Source organism: Emiliania huxleyi (genome assembly GCF_000372725.1).
Source record: "Emiliania huxleyi CCMP1516 unplaced genomic scaffold EMIHUscaffold_39, whole genome shotgun sequence".
NCBI classification, from domain to species: domain Eukaryota; phylum Haptophyta; order Isochrysidales; family Noelaerhabdaceae; genus Emiliania; species Emiliania huxleyi.
The window spans coordinates 638226-660408 of NW_005199045.1; the positions used below are offsets into that span (position 1 = coordinate 638226).

At 65.6% G+C, this 22183-nt stretch overlaps 9 protein-coding genes across 9 annotated transcripts; 3 read left to right on the forward strand and 6 right to left on the reverse strand.

Moving 5' to 3' along the window:
• Positions 1–2540: 2540 nt before the first annotated feature.
• On the forward strand, positions 2541–5326 carry EMIHUDRAFT_436192 (inorganic pyrophosphatase). Its single transcript, XM_005771264.1, has 10 exons — positions 2541–3026; positions 3233–3349; positions 3488–3566; positions 3642–3746; positions 3884–3988; positions 4065–4149; positions 4223–4263; positions 4336–4388; positions 4547–4642; positions 4706–5326. The coding sequence occupies exons 1-10, from the start codon at positions 2556–2558 to the stop codon at positions 5009–5011; spliced, it is 1458 nt and encodes a 485-aa protein (XP_005771321.1). The 5' UTR covers positions 2541–2555; the 3' UTR covers positions 5012–5326.
• Positions 5327–8026: 2700 nt separating this feature from the next.
• Positions 8027–9658, reverse strand: EMIHUDRAFT_209540 (hypothetical protein; the record flags this gene model as incomplete). Its single annotated transcript, XM_005771265.1, has 1 exon — positions 8027–9658. One exon carries the CDS (start codon positions 9656–9658, stop codon positions 8027–8029), a length of 1632 nt encoding a protein of 543 aa, XP_005771322.1.
• A 626-nt stretch (positions 9659–10284) lies between these two features.
• On the forward strand, positions 10285–12132 carry EMIHUDRAFT_415987 (Polyprenyl synthetase). Its single transcript, XM_005771266.1, is given in 7 exon segments — positions 10285–10359; positions 10473–10707; positions 10724–10903; positions 10933–11081; positions 11184–11222; positions 11372–11422; positions 11588–12132. The coding sequence occupies 7 exon segments, from the start codon at positions 10354–10356 to the stop codon at positions 11873–11875; spliced, it is 948 nt and encodes a 315-aa protein (XP_005771323.1). The 5' UTR covers positions 10285–10353; the 3' UTR covers positions 11876–12132.
• An 84-nt stretch (positions 12133–12216) lies between these two features.
• On the reverse strand, positions 12217–13758 carry EMIHUDRAFT_209542 (hypothetical protein; the record flags this gene model as incomplete). Its single annotated transcript, XM_005771267.1, has 6 exons — positions 12217–12498; positions 12596–12743; positions 12818–12948; positions 13016–13138; positions 13260–13370; positions 13471–13758. 6 exons carry the CDS (start codon positions 13756–13758, stop codon positions 12217–12219), a joined length of 1083 nt encoding a protein of 360 aa, XP_005771324.1.
• A 167-nt stretch (positions 13759–13925) lies between these two features.
• EMIHUDRAFT_209543 (hypothetical protein) lies at positions 13926–14366 on the reverse strand (the record flags this gene model as incomplete). Its single annotated transcript, XM_005771268.1, has 1 exon — positions 13926–14366. The coding sequence occupies one exon, from the start codon at positions 14364–14366 to the stop codon at positions 13926–13928; it is 441 nt and encodes a 146-aa protein (XP_005771325.1).
• Positions 14367–14674: 308 nt separating this feature from the next.
• EMIHUDRAFT_209544 (hypothetical protein) lies at positions 14675–15226 on the reverse strand (the record flags this gene model as incomplete). Its single annotated transcript, XM_005771269.1, has 1 exon — positions 14675–15226. One exon carries the CDS (start codon positions 15224–15226, stop codon positions 14675–14677), a length of 552 nt encoding a protein of 183 aa, XP_005771326.1.
• Positions 15227–15784: 558 nt separating this feature from the next.
• Positions 15785–16555, forward strand: EMIHUDRAFT_102380 (hypothetical protein; the record flags this gene model as incomplete). The annotated part of the gene is made up of 1 exon (XM_005771270.1): positions 15785–16555. One exon carries the CDS (start codon positions 15785–15787, stop codon positions 16553–16555), a length of 771 nt encoding a protein of 256 aa, XP_005771327.1.
• Positions 16556–18358: 1803 nt separating this feature from the next.
• On the reverse strand, positions 18359–19118 carry EMIHUDRAFT_209547 (hypothetical protein; the record flags this gene model as incomplete). The annotated part of the gene is made up of 2 exons (XM_005771271.1): positions 18359–18913; positions 19020–19118. The coding sequence occupies 2 exons, from the start codon at positions 19116–19118 to the stop codon at positions 18359–18361; spliced, it is 654 nt and encodes a 217-aa protein (XP_005771328.1).
• A 1291-nt stretch (positions 19119–20409) lies between these two features.
• Positions 20410–20763, reverse strand: EMIHUDRAFT_102382 (hypothetical protein; the record flags this gene model as incomplete). The annotated part of the gene is made up of 1 exon (XM_005771272.1): positions 20410–20763. The coding sequence occupies one exon, from the start codon at positions 20761–20763 to the stop codon at positions 20410–20412; it is 354 nt and encodes a 117-aa protein (XP_005771329.1).
• Positions 20764–22183: the final 1420 nt, after the last annotated feature.

The window sequence follows — 22183 nt, forward strand, 5'->3', positions numbered from 1 at the left end:
GCATCGGGGTAGCGAGGCTGAGGATCTGAAGAAGCTAGACGACTCCTACATCTCCTACTATCGCGCGCACAATTGCGCAGCCTCCTCAAGGGTGGAGGACGAACATACAAGTGACTCGGGGAGCTCCAGGAGCGCCCATACTGCCGGTTGTCGACTACATTTGATGAAGGGGAAGTCGGCGTTTCCCCTCTGTGCCGTCCTAGGCGGTGTCGTTCATGATCTCCTTGCGGAACGACTCGAACTCCTTGCGCGGGAGCGGCTTGGTGAAGAAGTCGGCGAAGTTCTTGAGGCTCTCGACGTACTCGACCTTGACCTCCCCGGACTCGACGAGCTCGCGAATCTTGAGCTCCTTGCGCAGGATGTGCTTCGTCTTGTCGTGCATGACCGGGTCCTCGGCGACGCGCAGCGCGGCCGTGTTGTCGATCTTGATGATGGTCGGGCCCTTGGGCTTGTAGCCGAGCGACGCGAGGAGCGAGCGCAGGTGGACCGCCTCGCAAGCCGCCAGCGTGCCGGCAGAGATCTCGGCCTCGAATGTCGAGAGGGAGATGTGACCCTGCTTCTTGGAGAAGTACGAGATGATCGCGGTGCCGATCTTGAAGGCGCAGCCGGAGGTGCTCTGGCGGGTGCACCAGTTCGCGTCGGAACAGCCGAAGAGCTTGGGGTCGGCGACGCGCTCGTAGTGGAGGCCGAGGTCCTGCGTGCCGATGAGGTAGATGAGGCAGCGCTCGGCGGCGGCCTCGATGTTCGCGTCGGGCCAAGCCATGCAGCGCGCCAGCTGCGAGACGGTGTACTGGATGTCGGGGCGCGCGTTGGTGGCGAACATGAGGCTGCCGATCGTTGGCGCGGTCCGCGTTGTCTTGGTCGAGGATGCCCTGCATCGCGAGCGTGGACGCCTTGAGGCCGTACGTCTTGCCCGATTGCGCGGCGAGTTGGCGCTGCATGCCGATCTGCACGCGCATGTTTGCGCCGAGCGTGGCCCCCTTGGCGGCGATCGCGTCGAGGATGTATTCCTCGATCACCTCGTCGGGGAGGTGCCACTGGGAGCCCTTGAGGAACTTGTTCGCCAGCTCGATGCCCGTCTTGAACTTGGCGAGGCTCGCGGACGTGAGGTCCTTGAGAGCGTCGGGGGAGTACGCCTTCTCGAGATCCGCGCGCAGCGCCTTCGTGCGCACGTTCTTGGAGTTCGTGTCCTCCGACTCGATGAGCGACTTGATCGCCGCGATGCCCTTCTTGATGTCGTCGTAGTGGTCGGCGTCCTCGTCCGCCAACATCTCGGCCAGCGTGTCGTCGTCCTTGACGGCGTTCTGCAGCGCACCGTAGAGTTGGCGCGACAGAGTCACCGCCAGGTCCCCGAAGTACTTGTCGATGATGGCCGGGATGAGGCCGTCCGCAGTGCCGATGTTCTTGTAGCGCACGTGCAGCGCGACCGCCTCGGCCTCGCGCTCCGCGCCCGGCCGGATGGTGCCCACCTCGATGATGTCGAGGAGGTACTTGTGTTGCTTTGCCGCGGTCCGCAGGTTGCGGAACCACTCGTTGAACTCCCGCTCGGAGCTCTGTTTGTAGGCCGGAATCACCAGCTTGTCCGTCGACGACATGTTGTCGTAATGTCCCGGGGATCGTTGCCCCGCCGCCACCAACTGTGAAGGTCTTCAGTGACCACTCACAAGCTGTTCCAAGGCCCGACAGAAATGTACTGTCAAAACTTTGTTCAAACAAAAGTCCTGGCCCGCGGCCCCCACACCCACAATGACTATCAATCCAGGCTGCGGGTGAAGGGCAAAACCGCGCCGCTGCAGAACGGTTTTTGCAAAACCGCGCCGCAGCGGTACGAAACTGCGCAGATGCAGTCCAGGGGTGGTAAGGACACTATGTGTGTGTGTGTGGCCGTAGACTAGACGGCTGCGCGGTCGTCGGTCTTCAACACATGGTCGTCGACGAGCACACCAGCACCATCACGCCGTACATCCTGCAGACCAAGGGCCAGACGCCTGCCTACCTGCGCAAGTACTTCGCCGAGAACGAGGGAAAGGACGGCCACACGTTCCGCGGAGGGGTTACGTTCTGCGACAACGAGGTCGTCCTCAACTCCAGCGCCGTGCGCGAACTCTGCCTCAAGTACGGCATCACCCTCCGCAACAGCTGCCCCTACGAGCCGTGGCAGAATGGGGCGTGCGAGCGTGCGAACGCTACCTGCGGCAGGATCGTGCGGGAGATGATGGCGCGCGCAGGGGGGCATGGCGCCACCCAGCTCTACCAGTACTGGGGCTACGCCTGGGTGTACGCGGCCACCATCGCCAACGCCACCTTTGCCGTGACCCCTAGGGGGGGGTGGGTGCGCGTTCGCAGGGCAAGGGCCTTAAAGTAATAAACACGGGTCTCCGAGGGTTGGCTCCGCGCTCCGGGTTTCCCCTAGCAGCAGAACGCCCCCTCTACTCGGAGCTAGTAAACACCAGACACGGACACGACGCCCACCCACCCCGCCGGCTGCAAAATTCTTTCGGTGAGCGAAGTTGGGCGATGCGGTCTCCCAAGTGCCGAGCTCTCGCACAGTCAACATGAACGAGCAGCTCGCGTTGATCGAGGAGGCCTTCCGCCGCGCCCGCAGCCAGCCCCTGTCGGGCGTGCCCATCGACATTGCCGTTGCGCGCCAGTACGGCGACTCAACCGTCACGCTGCGCACGCAGCTTCCGGCTCGCGGCGGCAATAGCTCGGTGCAGCCTCGGGCCGCGGGCCCATCGGGCGAGGCGTTCACGCTCGGCGACCTCAGCGCCGTCGCCAAGGGTAAGAGCGACGAGGGGGTGGATCGGAAAGTCTCCACAGCCTCCTTCTTCGACCCGCCGAGCGGTGGCGATGGCGTCGCCCGCGGCGAGACGTCGCTGTCCTGGGCAGATGGCGAGAGCTCGATGCAGGTGGGCACGCTGCTGGCAGAGATTGAGCGGCTGAAGCGCAAGGCGCTCTCTCGCGGCGTCAATCTCACTTCGCCGCAGGAGGACGTGCCGGCGGAGGACGTGGCAATGCTGCGGCAGGTCTGTGCCGTAGCCCGCGGAGAGAGAGAGAGAGCGAGAGAGAGGTTGTGGGGAGCGCCTGGCTCGAGGACATCTGCGTGCCAGGCACAACTCTCAGCTCCGGTACAGCGCGGCTGCTCGAGAAGAGACCTCCAGATGGTCGAGCGCCCGGCCCGCATGCTCCTCCCTTGCTCCTCCTCACCCCTCGCTCCCTGCGCGCCCCGCAGGTCTTTATCATGGCGGACTCAACCAGCCGCGGCTCGATCGAGCTCGAGGAGCTCAAGAACCTCCATCACGTGCTCGGCGAGCCGCTGACCGAGTCGGAGGCAGCCTCCGCCTTCAAGGCGCCGCCAACTCAGCCAACAAGCACGAGAGACGCCAGCTCATTCGCAGAGCCCTACTCCACGGCCACGCCACACCCACACCGCCATGGGCGCCGGCATCTACGCCGGGGTGCTGGCACCTCCGGCAGCCGCGGGTAGGCGATGGACTCGACCAAGTCGGGGACCGTCAACTTTGAGGACTTCCTCGCCTGGTACACGCTTGCGCACTCGTCGTCTGGCACCGCCCTCCCACTCAGAGGCGGGAGGCGCTCGCCGCGTGGGAGCTGACGCCGCGGCGGCGTGCACGCCGTAGGCATGCTCTCCAAAAAGGGACAGGCGTACACCAACCGCTTCAAGAAGATGATGGGGCGGATCGGCGGCCAGTTCAAGCTCGAAAACATCACCGTCTCGGAGACCGGTTCTCGGCTGCCGCCCATCGCCCCCCGCCCCCTTCCTGCGGACGCCCCCTTCCTGCGCAGCGCATGGCCTAGCCGCTCCCGAGCCGCTCCCGAGCAGTGTCTGAGCCGGGCCCCTTGGCTGAACGCCGCGACACAGGCCAGTCGCGCTCGCTAGAGTACCGCGTGAACTTCTTCTACAACGACCACGGACACCTCAAGCAGATCTCGCCGTGGCACGACATTCCACTGTACGCCAACGACGGCGTCGCCCGATCAAGCGAAGGCTGATACATTGGTCGGGATCGCGTCCTCTAAAACGCCTGGCCTGCCGCCGGTAGGCGCCATCCATTTCATCACCGAGATCCCCAAGTTTTCGCGCGCAAAGTTCGAGATTGCCACGGGCGAAGTGCTCAACCCGATCAAGCGAGACGACACCAGCCAGTGAGGAGAGGCGGTGCGTGGGCCTGCCACTGACCTCGCGCGGCGCACGGCATAGGCAGGACGTCAAGAACGGCAAGCTGCGAGACTACAACTTCGGCGCGATATTCCCGCCCCTTTGCCCCTCCGGCGGACCCGTCCGCGATGCGTCTGCGACGCGTCCCTCGGTAGGTGACATGCTCTTCAACTACGGCGCGTTCCCTCAGACGTGGGAGGACCCGCAGGCGCCGAGCCATTGCCCCCGCCATGCCACCGCCACCGCCGTCGCCGCTGCCGTCACTTCCGCCGTCGGTTTCGCCGTTTCGCCCCCGCCGGGGCTCCGACCCCCGCCACAGCCGCCGACGCCCTCACTGCCACCGCCCTCTCAATCCCCGCACCGTAGCACACGACGCCCGACACGGGCCACATTGGTGACAACGACCCGATTGATGCCGTCGAGATCGGGACCAAGATTCTGAAGACGGGCTCCGTCACCAAGGTGGTCGCGGGACGAGCGGCGGGCTGCTTCCCAGCGCATACTCGAGGCGGTGTGTGCGCATAGGTCAAGATCCTCGGCTGCCTTGCGATGATTGACGACGGCGAGACGGACTGGAAGTGCATCGTGATCAATGTGGACGACATCCTCGCGCCGCGGCTCAATGACATCGACGACGTCGAGGCGGAGCTGCCCGGCTTTGTGTCGACGTTGCGCGAGTGGCTGCGCATGTACAAGACGGTCGACGGCAAGCCGCAAAACGAGTTTGGCCTCGACGAGAAGGCGGTGGGCCGCGAGTACACGCTCAAGGTGATTGCTGAGACGCACGAATTTTGGAAGCGGCTGACCGCCTCTGGCGCAAAGACGGTCTAGCCAGACCCTCGACAGTCCCCCCCCCCCTTGACCGGGCACTCGTACACGACCCCTCTCTCGCGGCCACCTGTTTTCGGCGGGCGGACGCGGGACGCACGCATTGCGATTGGCGCTGCGGCCGACGCAGATACGACTCTGTGTGAGCCGACGGTCTTCGCGGCGCCCAAGAGAGACGGGTCACGGTAGCCGTTGCCGTCGTGCCGGTACTGCGAGGCGCGGGAGATATCGAGTACGGTAGATCGAGAGGTCTTTGCTGCGGCAGCGAGCCGGGAGCGTAGATTCTTCTTTGATATTAATTGTTGAGATACGACGACTCGTTATTGTGTCTGTGCTCATTCCGCCGGCTCTCCTGCTGGCTGCTCCCCGCCTCACAGTCTCCCTCTCGCCGCACGCTGGTGGCCCGGGGGGCCCGGGGGCGGCGGCGCGGGCGGCGGCGCGGGGCCGCGGCAATGCGCGCAGCCACATTAGCACATATATGCGCAAATAAAGCCGAACACCGAACCGAACTGCCACAGGATGTGGTTGGCCCCACTGCCCCGCTGAGCGCTGAGGGTGTGGCGGCGTCCCCGGGCAGCGCGCGGCGAGGCTCGTAGAGGTCATGGGAGAGATCGGATATGGCGGCATGTTCCTCCTGTGCCTCAGAAGAGTTGCGGCCCGCGATGCCCGCGATCGCTGCGGGTGCGGCCGCCCCTGCCCTGGTCCTGACTCGTCGCCACTTCGCTTGCCAGCCCCGCGATCTCCCGCCGGAGCCTGCGGGCCTCTCTACGTAATCTCCAAATCCGGTGCATCCGCCCACCGCCCTTCACGCTCTCCAGCACGCACCACAGTGCTGCGACTGAGAGCAGAAGCGCATAAGGCGTCAGGTCCTGGACAACTGGCCGTGGCGGCGGCGCTACAGGGGGCGCAGCTGGCGCCAAGCTGGCCACGCCGCGGCTACTCCTGCTCAGATGCGCGCCGGCGGGCCCCGGGGGCGAGGGGAAGAGCGGGTACTTGGAGACGCACGTGTACTGCTGCGCTTTCGGGTCAGAGTCGCCCACGAGCTGTCCCGAATGGGTGATGTACCGGACGCATCGCGGCAAGCCCTTCTTGCGACACCCGTTGTAGATGTTGAGCGGCGACGCGGCCCAGGCGATAGCGATGCAACGCGGGTCCGTGTGGCAAAGCGCGGTGCACGCGTAGAGGGACTGACAGCCTTGTAGAGATTGCAAGGTGTTTGTGGCCGTCCGACCAGCTTCGCGGCAGTAGCCCTTGCCAACACGCCACGTGGGAGCAGTAGGGGGTAGCGATGGAGGCTCGGGTGGCGGTGCTGGCGGTGCTGGCGGTGCTGGTGGGCGCGACGGCGGCGACGGCGGCGACGGCGGCGACGGTGGCGACGGCGACGGTGGCGGAGGTGCGAGTGGCGGCCGCAACGGTGGGGGAGCGAGCGGCGGCGGTGGACGGGGCGGCGGCGGAGGTGTCTGCGGCGGCTCTGGTGGTGAAGGAGGTGGACTCGCTGGGGGCGGTGGCCGCGGGAAGGGCGGCGGCGGCGGTGGTGGAAGCGGCGAGGGCGGCGGTGGACGCGGATGGGTTGGCCGTGATGTGCTCCTAGGAACCGGGATGGGCCGGGTGCTGCCCTGATTAGCCTTCGATGGAGGCGTTTCGGTTGGATCTGGTATCATTGAGAGCAGTAAAGCCGCCGCTGGAGCCAGGAAGAGCGCGAGGGCGGCGGTGGCCATGACGCCCTTTTCGCGCAAACGTCGAGGACGTGCGCGCCCAAAGATCACAAGTTGAGATTCACGCACTCGATAGGGTCGATTCCGCGTGGTACGGGACCCCTCGATCGTCTCGCCCTCCCTCGCTGGTGTGTTCATTGGGTGGGGTCATAACAAACACGGTGCAGGATCGAGGTGCACGCTGCAGAAGCAGTGTCGCCCCCCCTCTCCATCGATCGTCTGTCTCACTGGGTGGGAGACGTCGGTCGGCGGTGGTGGCGGTGTGACCGATCGAGCTACAAGAGGAGCTTGTTCAGCAGGATCAGGGTGGGCGGAGCAGTACCTCACTTCCTCAATGGCGGTGAGCTTCAGAACTCCAGGCCAGCGCCACCACGCGTCCTCCCCTTCACCGGATTCCCATCACTGAGCCGACAATGCTACGGGTAGCCCCAGGGTGGCGCCCACCCATACCCTCGGGCACTTGCCTGCGCCCTCACGCGCTAGCCCACGCCCTGCCCCGCAAGATCTCACTCCATCCCGGCCTGCGGCATACCTCGGCACCCCTCTTGCACGGAATCTGAGCGTGAGGGAATCTGAGCGTGAGGGAATCTGAGCGTGAGGGAACCTGGGCAGTGCCGCGTAGTGCGGCGTGCGCGCGGGCGTGCGCGCACGTGCGCGGGCGTCGCGGGCGTGCGCGGGCGTGCGCGCACGTGCGCGCACGTGCGCGCACGTGCGCGCACGTGCGCGGGCGGGCGCGTAGTGCTGCGTAGTGCCGCGTAGTGCCACGTGCGCGCACGTGCGCGCACGTGCGCGCGCGCGTGCGCGGCGTGCGTGCGTGCGCGGGCGTGCGCGCGCGTGCGCGGCGTGCGCGGCCAGGGCGCAGGCAAGTGCCTAAGGGTATGGGGGTGGGCGCCACCCAGCCTGGGGCTACCCATAGCATCGTCGGCTCAGTGATGGGTATCCACCCATCGGCTCATGTGTGGATTCACAACCTTCTTGGAAGGTGCCTATATGGGCTTCCAGTATCGGACAGACATGCGCTTTTGGCCGGTGGCCCCCTCCTCGAACATGGTACCTCCGGTGAGATGAGTGGCTGCCAGTTCGAGAGATCGAGACTGGGGCCGATCGAACTTGAGTTGTTCGGAGGAGGAATCCGGCCAGCACGGGTACAAAGAGGGGTACCCGGAGAATCCCCAGCTGCGGAAATGTAGTGTCGCTCAAGAGGTGCGATACTGCGGGGGAGTGTAACGTAGTGTCGCTCAAGAGCCGTGCCGGAAACTGCGGGGAGTGTAAGGTGCCTATGGGCTTCCAGCGTATCGGACCTTCAAGACATGCGCTTTTGGCCGGTGGCCTCGGCCAGCAGCTCAGCACCCGGATCGGATAGCTTGCTGAAGTGGACAAGCGGGGCGGTGGCCGAGAAGCCGGTCGCGGAATCGCCCTCCTTAGAGAAGACAGCGATATCGACGCTTCCGAGGCGCCCGCAGCGGATGCGGTCCACCATGCGAAGCTGCCTCTCGTCCCACCGCTTGTCCGAGCTGCCAGCATGGTGCAACAGCTCCAAACGGCGAAGGCATGCACGGCGAAGCGACCGAATGCTGGCAACCAACTGGTCGTCGAACGCCATACTCGAGGCTAGGTGTGTGATGCTCTCTCTACGCGCAACTAGGAGCCGCTGCACGTCGGAAGGCAGCGCACCGGTTCCCGTCGTCTCGATCGCCTCGACGGTGGCGGCGATGTTGGAGGGCGATCCGTCGGACTCGAGCGCAGTAGCGAGCGAGTTGACGAGCGCCTTGGCGTTGGGGTCGAGCTGCGACACGGCGGCGAGGATCGCCTGGTCCGAGTCCTCCTCGAGCTCCGTCTTAGTGTTCGCGCCAGCGCTCCGGACGATGATATGCGGCGCCGAGGCTGCGGGCGCGACGCCATGCGGCTGAGCACTCGAGCTCTTCTTGGCCTGCTGGCACTTCATGATGAAGATGGCTGCCGTGCTGGCGTCCATTGGTGGGCCGCCGGCGAGCGCCGAGAGACCAGCCTCCGGAAGCGACGCCAGCCCGGAGGACATGAAGTCGCGAAGCATCTGCTTGAAGACCGCCTGATCGCCCTCGGCAACTCGCTGCTGCGCAGCATCGGTGCAGATAAACGGGATGGTCTTCTCCATGAACTCACCAAACTGCCCGCCGGCGTCGACGCGGCGGACGAGCGCTTCGTAGGGGGTAGCGGGCGCCGCAGGCGACGGCGCGCTCGCTTTGAAGGCCTGGCCGAACCGTCCGAGGAAGGCCGTCGCTTCGGCGAGGGTCAGCTGACCTTTTGCTGAGATCTCACCACGGAGAGACGTGTGGGCGGCCTCGCCGGCTGCCGCCTCCAGCGCCACTGCGAAGCTCTGAATCCGGACAGCCTCCGGCAGCATGGAAGCGCCGAGGGCCGGCATCTTGTCGCAAAGGCCTAGCACTTCGGCCGCCTCGACGTTACCAGCGGCCACTGACCCAGAGGCAGGCAGCTTGCGAAACATCTCGAGAGCAAACGGGGCTCCGAGAATCGAGACCGGCCTTGGCGCGGCAGGTCCGGCACCGCCCGTGTTGGGCGGGTCGGTCCGCGGCCGAGGAGCTGCGGCCGCCTGCTCGAAGGCAGTCTTCCAGTCCCTCCAACCCGGGTAGAATCGGGCAGTCTCACGAGCAGTGTACGTCTTTGTAGCATGCACGGACTGCTCAGCCTGCGTCGCGGCCGCGAGCTCGGCCGCCGAAGCGGTCAGGCCGAGCAGCCCTTTGATCAGCGGCTGCGCCAGCTGCTCTGCCAGATCCCTGCCAGTACCAGCATTCATGATCTTGACGGTGAATGAAGCGGCGCTTCCAGCAATCGACATCTGGGTACACACGACCATCTGACCTTGCGCGACCTCATCGTTGAGCGCTCGAGGAGCCGCAAGCACGAACCTGCTCAGAAGGTTGTTGAAATCGACCATGGCGACTGGCGACTGAAATCAGAACCCAGAGCAGAGAGCTGGGACGAAAGCGACGCACCTGCCAACGAGAAGTTGCGCCGACGTCCGTTCGTTACATCTCGCTGCACATGGGGAATATCACATACGGGGGCCAGAGGCAGGAGCTCGACTCGCCGCTATGAGCCCGGCCCCTCCCCTCAGCAGAGCAGGCGTGAAACCGTGCCGGATTTCACGCAACACACTTGGCCACCATGGTGCTGCGGGAGACGGTCTCGGTCGGCGAGAGCATCGCCATCGCAGTGGCAGCACTCGGCTCGGGCGTCGCCGTGGGCATGAGTGTCTCGGATGAGCCGACGCCGCACCTGATCACTCCTCTTGAAGCAACGATGCCCACCCCGTCCCGCCTCTACTTGAACGGATCTGACACACGTGATTGCCCATAGCTGCCGCTGCTTGTTGTCGCCGCCGCGACCGTCTTCCTCCTCGTCCGCAGCGCGCCGGCCGGTCGCGCTCACGGCTTGCCGCGCTGGAAGGGTTCTGGCAATGCGCGCGATGATTTTCTGGCAGTGTGCAGGGAGCTGACCGCGGAGCTTGTCGCCGAGGTGGAGACGTGCCAGCCGCCGCTCCCGAGTAGCGTGGCGTCGCACATTGCGCGGCTCGTCGAGTACAACGTACCCAAGGGGAAGCTCAACCGCGGCCTGACTGTCGTCGAGGCGATGGAGGTGCGTTGCCGCACCGCCACCTGCGCCGCCGCCGCCTGCGCCGCTTTTGCCACCGCTGCGCCGCCGCCTCCACACCGCCGCCACCGGCTCTGCGCCTGCCCGCCGTGCCGTAGGCCATCAAAGGTCACGCGGCGCCAGAGCAGCAGTGGCGTGCCGCCGCCCTCGGCTGGTGCATCGAGTGGTTGCAGGCCTACTTTTTGGTCGCGGACGACATTATGGACGCGTCCGAGACGCGGCGCGGCCAGGTCTGCTGGTACAAGGTGGAGGACATTGGCATGAACGCGATCAACGACGGCACCGACCCAGACAAAATTCGGCCCTTTCCCCCCGGACGCGCCGCAGGCGCCCGTAAAGTGCGCCGTAGGCATCCTGCTCGAGATGCACATCTACTCGATCCTGCGGCGCCACTTCCGCGAGGACCCGCTGTACGTGCCTCTGATGGAGCTCTTCCACGAGGTGACGCTGCAGACTGCGGTCGGTCAGCTCCTCGACCTCACCACCGCAGACCCGGACAAGGCGCGAGATCGGATGCGGCCAGAGCCGGGTCGTCCGAGATTCCCTGCGAGCTCAAAGCACCCTCCGCGCAGGTCGACTTTTCGCGCTTCTGCATGGCAACCTACACCAACATCGTCGTCTACAAGACTGCATTCTACACCTTCTACCTGCCGATCGCTTGCGCCATGCTCCTCTCGGGCTACCGTGACCCCGCCCTATTCGCAAAGGTGCGAGGGCCAGCCGAGAGCACGCCGCGATCGAGTCGATCGGCGACGACCCATGACGCTCGCCGCATGCATGCATCTCTCTGCCTCCGCCCCCCTCCACAGGCGCGCGAGATTTGCGTGCTCATGGGCGAGTACTTCCAGGCAACTCGCCTGTGTAGTCTTTGAGGCTCTCGCCACTCCCTGTACACCATCAGCGAAATCTGCACGCACACCGCAGGACTGCACCGCCCCCCCCTCGGAACACCAATCTAAAGGAACCCAAAGCTGGAACCCTAAACGATTGGCTGTAGGTGCAAGATGACTACCTCGATTGCTACGGCGACCCGGCAAAGATTGGCAAGGAGCGCCCCCAACACGCCATGGCCGCCTCTCTCGCGCCTCGGCATTGCCCACCGCCTTTCCTGCGCCACTTGGGGCTTCTCGCTAGCGTCCGTGGCGTCTCGCTGGAGCCCGCGCGCGCTGTGGTGTGGAGCGCTCGCTCGCCCCCCCCCCCCCCCCCCCCAAAGGTGGGCACCGACATCCGCGACAACAAGTGCTCATGGCTGATCAACACGTGCCTTGCGGTGGCGACGCCGGCGCAGAAGAAGGACCTCGAGGCCAACTATGCGCGCAACGACGCTCGTTGCGAGGCCAAGGTGCGCCAAATCTTTAGCGAGTGCGGCGTGAAGGAGGCCTTCCATGAGTACGAGGAGGCAACAGCGGCGCAGCTGCGTGCCCTCATCGCCGAGGTGCAGGGCATGCCCCCAACTATCTTCTCGACCCTCCTCTCACGCATCTACAAGCGACAGAAGTAAGAGGGAACGGGCGTTCTGTTGGGCGTCTGGACGCCCCCCCCCCGCACCAACCCGGCGCTACTGACGCGTCCCCGGTGTTCTCTGACTGTTTCTCGGCACGGGCCACGCCCACGGCCATGGCCCGCGGGTCCGGTTTTGGCCGGGAGCGGTATGGGGCGCGGCCCTGCGGGCGGAGACCGGAGATTCGGCGAGGGGGCGGGGGACTTTAGACCTGTCCAGTCCAAATATAAATATCCGCGCCGGCGGCGCAAACGCTCCACAGGGGCACACCGAGAGCCCATAGCGCACATTGCGTCATTGGGCGTCGCGACCCGGGCGCGTACTCGAGTACGTGTCACGAGTCAGCACAGATGCTGCGGCAGCTCAAACTCGCGGCCCGCGACCCGCTCTTCCAGACCCTCGCCCGCATAGGACACGAGGGGCGAGATTTCCAGCAGCGGGCGAGGGCGAGACCCATTGCCGCTATTGGCGGCGACGCATGGTCGCGGCGCCTTGACCGTCCCACCGGCTGCGACTAAGCGGTCAACGCACAGGCGAGAGAAAGCGGCGCACGCCGTGTCGGGGCTATCGCTCGCAGCGCCCGGCGCGTTCTTCACTGGCGCAAACTCGTGCTCGCGTGGCACCTGCGGCGAGAGCGAAGCGAGGGGTGGGCTGGACACGAGGGCAAATTGCTTCGTCGGAGCCCCTCTTGGTGGTGAGGGTAGAAGTGGGAAGAGATACCTGCAGCGCCACTAGCTTGGCGGCGTGCGGGAAAGTGTCAAAAATGAAGAGCTCAAGCTTGATGGCGTTTGGTTCCGACGGTTGCAGCGGCACGCTGCCTCCGCCCTTGTCTGGGTCGAGGCAGGGGACCTTCTTACGAGCAACGTGCCTATGGCGACGGTCGCTGCCCCACTCACCGCCGAGGGCACGCATCATATCGGGCGCGCGCGGCAAGAAGCGCACAGCGGCAGCGACGCGCTCCCCTCCTCGCCCAAGGCGCCGGCGGCGAAGGCGCGCAGAAACGGGAGGCTGAACCAGTTGACGCAGATGTGTGCGGCGCCGTAGAGCAGCCGCGTGCCCGAGCCGGACAGCGCCTGGGCGGGAAAACGGGAGGGAGAGGGGGTCGATGTTGTTCCGTCAGCAGAGAGATGTGCCGTCGACAGTGCTGCGTCGGGACGCCTCGCGAGTGGCCTCCGCCATCTCGGTGGAGATTTCGGAATACTCCACGACGTGGGGCTTGCCGCCCACCGAGGCCAGCACGCCAACCTTCTCGTGTGGGTCCGCCTGCATCAGAGGGGGGCTGCTCGTTGCGGCTGGCAACTGCGAAAGAAACTACTGTGCGGCAATTCGGCGGTTGCTTCGAGACGGGACAATCGTGGCTCGGGAGGGGCGACAGTCTGAGCACTGAGGGCGCCGCCTTGGCGATGGTCTTGACGCCGCAGTCGGCGCCACGCAGCGAGCAGAAGCCGACAAAGGTCGGGTCAGCAACATGGCAGAGCACGTTGTCGACGCCAAACTGGGGAGGGGGTGCGAGAGAGAGAGAGAGAGAGAGAGAGAGAGAGAGAGAGAGAGAGAGAGAGAGAGTCGGAGAGGAAACAAAGGGGGAGAACGCGCACAATACCAGATGGGGCGGGGTATGGATGGGGGGCCTGGAAGACGGACGTGACGCCGCGCCGGCTCATCTCCTCGAGCAGCCCCGCCTCTTGCAGGGAGAGGTAGACGCCGCCGTTGCCGTTTGGCGAGAGGGCGAGCTGCGAGGCGGATGAGCGCAGGATCCGCCCACGCTCGTCGAAGGCGGGCAGCATGCCCTGCGTGAAAAAGTGGAGCTGGTCGGGCGGCAGCCCGAAGCGGTCTCGCTCAGCGAAGAAGGCGCGCGTCTCGCCGTCGTTTGCCTCGCTCGTCATCACCAGCAGCGGGAGGTGCACCTCCTCGAGGCGCCGGCCCGAGTGCTGAGCCTAAGCCGCCCCGCCCCCACCCCCGTGAATGCACGCACAGCAGGCCGCTCACGCACGTGGACGGAGTTGAATGCGCGGCGGCCTCCCTCCTCCCCGCACCGCGCAAGAGGTGGCATCTATCGCTCCGCCGCAAGCCGCCGCGCACCGAGCAGCCGCTCGGCGTGGTACTGGAAGAGGGACTTGTGCGAGGGCATCCCGATATCGTAGCAGCCCTTGGGCGCGGCGGAGCCCAGCCGCGTGCCAGAGCCGCCGGCGAGAAGCAGCGCCGCCACCTTGCCCTCGGCAATCAGCCGAAGGCCCTCCGAGCGTGCCTCGGCGCCGCCAGCGGGCAGCTCTTCGACGCAGGTGATGTCCTCGAAAGGCGTGATGTCGCCAGCGGGCGGCTGCGCCGACGTCGACGACTCGAACATTCGGCGGAGCCGCGGCAGATCGAGGCCCCGCAGCTGCCTGAGGTAATCCTCCGCGGCGGCGGCTGGCGGAGGCGGGGAGAGAAGGTGCGCCTGCCCGTGCTCGGCGAGGCGCGCTCGCACCGCCGAAAACGGGTCGGCCGACGCCATCACGGTTCGCCGCAACCGACGCGTGGAGGGGCGGAGGAGACGCGTGGCGCCGACCTCGATTTCTGTGTTTCTGTGGCAGACCACAAGAGAAAGTAGAATTAGCTGCACCTTGTCTCGCTTTGGCGGTGGCTGCGCCAAAGAATTTTACGCAACACAACCACGGACCCAAGACGCACAAGCTCAGACAGTCGAGAAAGGGATAGACCGCAACGACAGTCAGAAGTCAGCGCTGGGTCCCAGGGCGAATGCGATGACGGCCTCTAGTGTGAGCTCTAGCTAGTGAGCTCATCGCTACTATATGCAGCGAGTTAGGAGCCGACCGACCGACCCTCGCGTCCGGTGCTCACCGACGGGGGCGGGCCACCCGCCCACGCGCCGCCTACGCGCAGCGCGTGCGCCGCAAACTCGCCCGCCGACAGCGGCGCCGGCCAGTCGCCATCGGCCGTCGCGAGAGGCCTGCCCGGCTGTCGCCGCGGGGCCCCCACGAACACCACGCGTCGGATGCGGTGCCGCGCGAACTCGCGCGCAAAGTGCACGCCCCACGCCCGCCGCAACGTCGTAGCGAAGTAGGACCGCGCCTCCTTCGCGCTACGCGCGCCGATCCGCCTCCAGTGCTGCTTGGATGCCGGATCCACCACACAGTCGAACAGCTGATGCAGGTCGTCCGACGCCTCCGCGTAGGCCCCGACAACGAGGCTGCGCACGGTGCCAAACGAGCGCAGCACGGAGGAAACGGCATCCCTGCCGTTGTTCCATGCCTGCACGTGCGGCTTGGCATCGAGCGCCGCCGCCCGCGCCTCGTAGTCGCGCTGGACAAGGATCAAGGTTCGCCCTGTCGGCGACAGCGCCGCCCTGGCCATCGTCGCGCGCCCGAGCGCTCATGTAGTGAGGCCCGCCGCGGTGGATGGTCTCGCCCTCGAGAAGGTGCTCCGCCGGCGGCTGCTCGGGCCCGCGCTGCACTGTCGTGCCGCGCCATAGGGTGGGCGACGGCTAGCGCATCACACACCTCTCCTTAAAATCCCTGTGTGGTGGCGGCGTGCCGTCCTCCCATCCCTCCCTTGGCGCTTGGGTTGTCTGTTTTCTTTCTTTCTTTTTGCAACAAAAATTCTGCTCGTGCAAGTTGCGGCATGTTTTCTTTCTTGTTGACCATCCCCCAGGGTTCCGGCTCCTAGCCAGATAGGGGGTCTGTTCCCCATGACTCGCACCAAAAAGCCCTACCTACCTACCTACCCCCAGGCCGCGCAGCGAAGCGAAAAAAGACGAAAATAGGGGGTACCTACCTGTTGCAGGGCCCTCTGGGGCGGTCAAAACCGGACCTACCTACCTATTGCATAGGGTGTAGGTAGGTAGGTAGAAAGGTGAAGAACAGCCAGGGTGTCCCGTAGACCCCCTATCTGGCTAGGAGCCGGAACCCAGCCATGTGCACGGCTCGCTTCGTGCTCGCACTCCAGGTGCTCTCCGCGTGCTGTGCGCACAGCGCCGCACTGCTGCTGCGTTCTTATCCTGTCGCGGCGGCCTCGTCCGTGCGCCGGCTGGTGGCGTCCCCGCAGCTCACCGCTGGCGACGGGGACGAGGAGCTCGATGCGGCGGACACCGTGTCTAGCTGGGACGAGGAGCTCGCCATGATGAAGGCGTGGGAGGCGGCGCGAAAGGTCGAGGCGGGAGGGCGGCCGGCGGCGGAGAGCGGCAGTGGCGTCGACGAGGACGCACACCTCGGCCTTGGCGAGGATTTTGACTCGGAGGACCCAGCGGCGGCTGCGCTGCGGCAGGCGGCGGAGAAGCAGGCGGCAGTGCTGCTCGCCGGCATCGAGGCGCAGTCGGCGGCACCGCCCACCGACAAGGCTGTGATGACCTCGCTCGAGGCCGTCATCAACGCCATCTCGCGGCTGAGCGACAAGGTTGACGCGCTCACGGCCAAGGTCGATCAGCTGCAGCAGGCGAGGCCTACCGCCGCCGACGCGTCGTCGGCCACCGAAGCGCCGCCGGCGGCGGCGCCGCCACCGCCGACCGCGGGTGCGGCAGACGACGCGCCCCCTGTTGCGGCGAGCGCCGCCGGCGGTGCCGCGGCGGCAGACACGTCGGCGCAGTGGGATGGGGAGGTGGACGAGACGGCGTGGTTTGATCAGGACGACGACGATGACGACATGCCGGACTGGCGCGACGTGAGGAGGCTCAACAAATTGTTGTAGCGATCTCCAAGGTCCAATAGCGTGTCAGAGTATACTTGCGCGCTCATCTCTTGAAAACGCGTCCAACGGAGCTCCGTGACCGCGGTGTGTGGCTCTCCCAGTGAACCCAGCGCCCTCCCCCGCGCTCCCTGCGGCCATGGCCGATGATCCTAGTATGGGAGATCATCTGGCTACCGCGACGGAGCGACCCACACGACTCGTGGGACGTACGGGGGAAGGACCCTGAGAGCTGAGTGCTTGCACAGGGGTTGTGCGCCACCGCCAGGCCCTCCTGCTCGGCTCCAGCGAGTAGACAAGTCTTGTCATCAACAGAGTAGAAGGACCTGACCTCGGGGCCGATGTGACCAAGCGCTGGTGGCGTGGTTTTACCTCACACCCATGGTCTCACAGTGTGCCGGCAGTCGCCGAGCACGAGTGTCGGCTGTCGCTCTCACACAAGCCCTTAGGGGACCCCTAGGGTTCTGAGGGCCGGATTTTTTTAAGAGCTTTTAAGAAATGAGGAGGTTTGGGGGCTTAAATTGCCATTTAAGAGATTGCAGGCACGGGGGGTCCCTCTTTTAAGTCTGTTTAAGAAAATCGGGGCCTCACCGGCACGCGTCGCTGGGTTCCGCGCCGGTTTCTCCAATACTGCCTTTATTAGGCACAAACCCGCCTCTGAAGACACATCTGTAAGTCTGGTGCACTGACAGGAGCCATACTCGCATAGGGGACGCGTGCTAGCTGACTGTAGCCAGCTTCCCGGCCTCCGGCGTCTACCGGGAGCCTCCGGGAGCCTCCCGGACCATCGACCTCGGGAGCTCTCCCGCACCGTTTAAGCGTTTAAGACCGTTTAAGGAATCGGCGGCCCAGCAGCTCTTAAAACCGGCCCGGGCCGGTTTTAAGCCGTTTAAGCCGCAGGCGCCCCAGGGCCCACCCTTTTAAGCCTAGGGGTCCCCTAAGCACAAGCCGCAGCACAAGTGACTGAGGGCCAAGTGAGGGCGAGCCCATCGCTGTCACAGCTGTGGCAGCCGCACAGTGGGCTGTGCCATATGTGCAGAGTGTGTGAGCAGCAGAGGAGCTTCACTCCAGGCTTCAGGCGCAAAGAGATGCATGCCACCGAAGGCGCTGTCGAGGTTCGCCGAGCGCGGCGCAGGTTTTTTGGGGGACACCGTCACCGACGAGCGCGTTGGAGTATTCACTCCGGACAAAGTCAAAGACGGCTACACGCACACGAGCGCGGCCGTGTCGCCGTCATAGCGGCGAGGCGCGGATAGCATATTGAGCAAAAAAGCCAAGAGAGGGTCTCAGCTCCCCGGCCCTGTGGATGTGAGGTCGTTACTGACTGCACTCCAAGTGCTCCAACCTCCAAGAGGGGTGGAAGGGCGGGAAAAGCCGAGCCGCCGAAAAAGCCACAAAAAGCCAGCGAGCCTCCCGTTACGCGATTGCTCGCGAAGCGCAGCATGGGAAAGCCGTAACGGCAACGGGGACAGAAACAGCGCACTGTGCGGCCACGGGCCAGCGGCAGCGCGCACAGCCACACGACAGGCCACAGGCACAGCGCGTCGGCGTCCGTCCCCGCGGCCCGGGGGGATGCAGCATGCAGCATCCTGGCAGGCGTCTTGGACATGGTAGACAGAGTGATACCGCGCGAAAGCCTCGCTCAGCCACAGAGTTTTACCTCTCGCGGAGAGCGAGACCCAGAGAGAAACAGAAGCGCACATCCAGAACCCCCCCCCCCCCCCCGGGCAGTCCACACTCGACACTGAACCGCTTCACCAGGTGCGCACACCCACAACGGTCCGGGCCTAGCGGCGCCGCGCGGTGTCAAACACGCGCGCGTTTCGCCGGCGGCAGCTTCTGCAGCTGCAGGCCGCGCTGCACCGCCGAGATCGTCTTGCCACCCCCCTCGTTCTCCTTGCCGGCGATCGCCTCGTCGACCGATGTGACTGGCAGCGCGAGTGCGGCGGAGAGCTGCTGCTGCAGGCGCACGGCGTCCTCGAGCGCTTTGTCCACCGCGAGCGCCGAGCCGCCCGCGCGATCGCGCGCCGCCTCGCACCGCGAGCGCTCCTCGAGTAGGCTGGGCGCCACGAGCGTCGCATCACCGATGCCTCCGCCGAGCAGCGCCTCGTCCGTTGCGTTGCCCAGCGCAAGCAACTGAGAGAGCTCGCTTGCCTGCCCCTCCTCCAGCCGCTGCACCGCCCACGCCGGCACCGCCCTCCGCTGCTCTCCCACCCGTGCACTTAGCGCCGCCGCCTGCGTGGACGGCCGGCAAGTAGTGAGGGCGAAATGGGGGTAGCTGCCGCTTCGCGGCCGCTCGCGTGCCTGCTCCTCGAGCTCCACCACACGCGCCTTGAGTGCCGCTTCCACGTCGCGCGAAGCCTCTACAGGACCAACGGGGCGGGGCGGGGCCGCTGGTCGCGCGCGACTCGCAGGCAGTGGGCGGGGCGGCGATGAGGCCTGGCGGCGCGCCTTGCTCGCGCTCGACCATGCGCTGCGCCACGCGGGCACAGAGCTCGTCCGCCGCCGACGCGGACGCGCCCGAGACGCTGGAGAGGAACGGGCGCAGCAGCAGTGGGCCGCTCATTCGACTTCAACCGGGCGTGAAAAAAATTCACCGGGATTTCTTTCTTTCTTCTTCACATTTTCCACCCAAGGAGCCCGTTTGGAGGGATGGGCGGCGATTTTCAGCGATTTTCAGCCGGAATATAAAGAATATTCGAGAATATAGGCCCTATTTGGAGCCATATTCTTGCCATATTCGAGAATATACACCCTATTTTGCGGTCTCTCTTTCGTCGTCGAACAACGTTCGACCATGGCACTGTTCACAGCGCGCGCGGGCGGCGGTTCTGCGACTCCCGCTCCGCAGGACTTTTGGGCAAGGCGTCCGGGAGGCACCTCCCGGACATCAAATGGGGCCGCCTGGTGGCCTCCGAGCGCCAGCCGAAGCAACCCTCGTCGTGCCCCGACACCCCCCCGACTCATGCTGTGCCGCTCTTGCCTGTGTGGCCGCTGACGGCGGGACCCCGTGCGCGGCTGCGCCGCAAACTCGTCACTGCCGTCGTCACACCTGTCCACAGATGCGACGGTGCCTGTCCGACCGCGACAAACAGGCCTCGTTGCGGATCGCCAGCCCGCCCTTTGCCTCCGCAGACGCCTAGCCGAATCGTCGTTACCTTCCGCAGACCGACTTCCGAGCGGGCGCGTTCTATAGATGACGGTCACGCCCAACTCACCAGCCCTTGTGGCCTGAAACCGATTCTGAGCCCTGCCTCCGCCGAGCGGGTATGGCCGCTGCCCGGCGGCCCGCGGCACGAGTCGGTCCCCTCCCGGTTCCCGCAGGTGAATTATTGCGATTTCGCCACCCTCCTCGCCGCCCTCTCCGCCACTGTCGCCTCCGCGCTCTCCTCCGCCGTCGCCGCCGCCCTCGCCTCCACCGCCCTCTCCGCCACCCTCCCCGCGGCATTCTCCACCGCCCTCTCCGCCGCTCTCTCCTCCGCCGTCGCCGCCGCCCTCGCCGCTGCCGTTGCCGCCGCACTCCTCCCCGCTGCCGCCAAGCATGATCGGCCTCACCCTCCCCGCCGCGCCGTCGGTCTCGCCGTCGCCGCCGCTCTCTCCGCCGCCGTCGCCGCCGCCCTCACCGCTGCCGTTGCCGCCGCACTCCTCCCCGCGCTGCCGCCGTCGGCCTCACCCTCCCCGCCGTGCCGTCGGTCTCGCCGTCGCCTTCTTCCGTGTCGCTGTCGCCGCTCCGCCGTCCGTGTCGCCGTCGCCGCCTCGGATCTGTCCGTGTCGCCTTCGCCGCCTCCGTCCGTGTCGCCGTCGCCGCTGCCTTCCTCCGTTTCGCCATCCCCGCCGCCGATCTCACCTTTGCCGCCTCAATCCATGTCGCCGTCGCCGTCGCCGCCGTCGGTCTCGCTTTCGCCGCCTCTGTCCTTCTCCTTGTCGCCGTCGCCGCCGCCGCCGTTGGAACCGCTCTCCCCGCCGCCGTCGGTCGTGTCTACTTCGCCGCCTCCGTCCGTGTCGCCGTCGCCGCCTCCGTCCGTGTCGCCGTCGCCGCTGCCTTCCTCCGTCTCGCCCTCCCCGCAGCAAGCTCGCTTGCCGTCGCCGTCGCCGCCATCGGTCTCGCTTTCGCCGCCTCCGTCCGTGTCGCCGTCGCCGCCTCCGCCGTCGGATTCGCCTTTGTCGCCTGCTCCGTCCGTGTCGCCCTCGCCGCCGTCACGATTTGGCATACACACAGTTTGCACATCTGCAAGTTCTTCTTGATCGTATTCAAGAAGAGATCTCTCGTATTACATTTACATCAATGAATTAAAAAAATAACGTAGCTGAGGCGGAGGCGGAGGAGGAGACGGGCCCAACCGCAGAGCTTGATGTACACGGCGGTGCAGCCCCCGGCAATTAGCGCGCAACTCAAGGCATCGACGCTCTCGCCGAAGCCCCTGTGCACCTCCCGGCACTTGCCGCCGTTTTATTCGGCGCAATGGCCGGCGTTGAAGCTCCGAACCCAGGCGCAGCCGAGCCCGTTTCTTTCAGAGACAACACCAACAACCTCTTTCACTCATTCTTAAAACAGTACCGGCCGGGATTTCGAAGATAGTGCTAAAATGGATACCTGGAGAATGGCATTTAATTTCGCGGACCGGCTCTTTGAGCACTTGAGCACTGGATAGGGTCGATTCCGCATGGTACGGGACCCCTCGATCGTCTCGCCCTCCCTCACTGGTGTGTTCATCGGGGGGGTCATAACAACAATCAGGTCATGTCACCGCTTAACGTGCATGTGCGTGGCCTACGTCAGAGACCAAGTGACCCGTCTACGCCCTCGCGCCTCGGGCGCGGCCGGCCGCCGCCGGCTGCCCCGTTGACTTCCCCGCCGCGCGCCGCGCTACGCGTTCGTTCGCAGTAATCTGGCTTAGTTCAGAGAGGTCGGGTCGTCTCTATGCGTATCACAGCGCGGCGCTGGCCTGCGCATGGCGGGCATGTAGTCGAATCAATCAATCATCCCGACATTTGATGTTAGTGGCAAAACCGCGGAACCGAAAATGGCGTTTAATTTTGCGCAAAATTGTCCGCCGCCTGCTGTCCGCCGCCTGCGGCGGCGCTGCGCGCCGCCTACGGCTACGCGCGCGCGCTGCGCGCGCGTTTTTTCTCTCCTTTTCTGTCTTTTTCACAGTGCAATTTTACCGAAAAAATGCCACTTTTGTAAAGCATGCTTGTGGCAAGTTATGGACGCTAGTATCGACCTCAGAGACCCAAACACGAATTAATAATTAAGGCTCAAACTATGGTCGAACAAATCGTCGAAGCAACAGACAGGTCGAACAACGAAAAGAGACTAGTGCGACCGCTAGACGGCGGTCTCCGCCGGCCCCAAGGCTACCCAGCCCCAGTAGCACACCGGCCACGTGCACCGTAGCGCTGGAGTAGGTCAGTGAGGCCCTAGACGGGCTACGGAACCATGCGCGCGCCGGCCGGACAGGCTGCGCGCAGGGGCCGCGCCGCCTCGATTTTGCACCTCCGCTCCGCGGCCGGCTGAGGGGCCAGCTCGCCCGGCGACAAGCCCAGACATCACCCAGCGCCCCGTATCGACGGGGGGCACGCAAAAACACCGCACCTACGACTAGGGTGAGCACGTGAGGGCGTCGGTGT